Source organism: Silurus aristotelis (assembly GCF_946808225.1).
Source record: "Silurus aristotelis genome assembly, chromosome: 20".
NCBI lineage: Eukaryota > Metazoa > Chordata > Actinopteri > Siluriformes > Siluridae > Silurus > Silurus aristotelis.
The window spans coordinates 536,561-538,439 of NC_139593.1; the positions used below are offsets into that span (position 1 = coordinate 536,561).

General features: G+C 39.3%; 1 protein-coding gene across 2 annotated transcripts in view; it reads right to left on the reverse strand.

Annotated features, from left to right (window-relative positions):
* Positions 1-617: 617 nt before the first annotated feature.
* sp6 (Sp6 transcription factor) overlaps positions 618-1,879 on the reverse strand; it is an 8,424-nt gene continuing 7,162 nt past the window's right edge. For both annotated transcript variants that reach the window (XM_083521938.1, XM_083521939.1), the window contains exon 2: positions 618-1,879. This exon is cut by the window's right edge and continues 1,054 nt beyond it. In XM_083521938.1, the coding sequence (XP_083378064.1) occupies positions 1,855-1,879 (25 nt within the window). In that variant the 3' untranslated portion in view covers positions 618-1,854.

Sequence of the window (1,879 nt, forward strand, 5' to 3'; positions counted from 1 at the left end):
AGCCTTCACCACTCCACCACTAATCTCTCCATCCTCTTCCACTCCACTAATCCCTACACCCTGCACCACTTATCCCTCCATCTTCTTCCACTCCAGCACTCATCCCTCCACTAGGTACTCACTGTACGTTAATACTGTTGCTTGGTGGTCTAACTAGGGTTCCTCCCAGCAGATTAAACACTGATGAAGGTGTTACTAAGTCAGCAGTGGTTCAACAATCAGCATTGATTTAATCATAGAGATTTTACAGTATGTTTCTCTGAATGAGGAAGTGTGATAAATACTATAAATGTAAATGTATGGTCAGGGGTGCACATACTTATGGCTGTATAGTGCAGTTGGTATAGTTCATACATTATATTAAACAAATTGGAAAGAATTCTCTTTCAAAAACAATAAAAAACATAAGAACGAAGTGGCGTCAGAAATGAGATGAGCTGTGGGCTTGGTCAGGAGCTGTGGGAAGGTTGGCCTTTTCCAGGAGTTTGATCCACCAGGATACATCTGGACCTACTGATCTCCTCCTGCCTCATAATCTTCAGGAACAAAATCACACCACTCTATCTTCTTTGTAGGACAGGTGACGTCACACAGTGGAGAAAAAAATTAATCATAGAAACTTTACAACCAAATGATTTTATTAATGAACACACTCATGACACAGACACAAGAGTTTACTCCATCAAACTTCACGCAGAGTTCCAACAGTAACACACTTCTGTCCAGCACTAATCACAGAGTAAAGGTCCAGGAGTTAGAAAGCAGATTATCAGCACAGAGTTGCTTTAATTCTCCCAAACACTGACAGTTACAGACCCACTACAGACCCAAACCAGGACCGAATGTCATCCAGTAACCTTCAGTGCGTCTCAATTTCCCACACACCTCTGAAATCCAAGCAGGACAGTAAACTTACTCAGCTGTTCCCTTACTATTATTATTGTCTGTTCATTAATAAATTACACTCAGAAAACAAACATTACAAAATATTAAATATTAAAGCCATAAAAGGCCGAAAGGTTGCGTTCAAGTGACCTCATCATCATCATGACAATTCTACATAAAAGTGTGTTTGTGTGTGTGTGTGTGTGTGTGTGTGTGTAAGAGCTAGCAGCACTAATGTAAACAGTATTAACTATCAATTACTGCATGTGTTTTACGTGTTACACGTGGCAATGCGGCTACGCTAACACTGCTACCATCACGTTACATAACATCCAGTCGCTGTTACTGAGTGATATGGTCTGATACTGGTGCTAATAGCAGTGCTAACATCACTATTATTAACTGAATGCTAACCACAGCAGTAGTCAGTAGTAATGAGCTAATGCTAACAGTACTATCCTTACTCTTAGTCAATCAGTGTAGAAGCTAATGGCAACCATGCTATCACATAAACTAAGTATTGCTATAATTCTCTTGCCGTTGATGCTAACAGCGCTACATCAGTCATAACTTGTGTTAATGCTAACAAAATTCAGCTCACGATTCAGGTCTATATTCAGTGTTAATTAGCGGATGCTAACAGTTCTAAATATAAATTAATGAATGTTGTCCAGTGTTCATAAATCCACCATATTATGTAAATAACAGCATTAACTAGCTAATGCGTTCAGTGCTAGCTCCTTGTTCAGTGACATATAAGCGTTGGTAATGTTAGCATAGGTGATAGCCATCTAATGCTAATCCTGCAGTAGGTGTAATAAAGATGGTATGTTCACCTTAAATCAGTGATATCTTTTTTCAACACTTAATGCTAACAGTGCTATGACTATCAAGTTTAATTTTAGCATTAGCAGTGCAGTCGAGTTTAGCATTAGCGTCAGGGGTAAGAAAATGTTCAGTTAGTGATGGTTAGGTGCTGTTTCCCGGTGTCTCG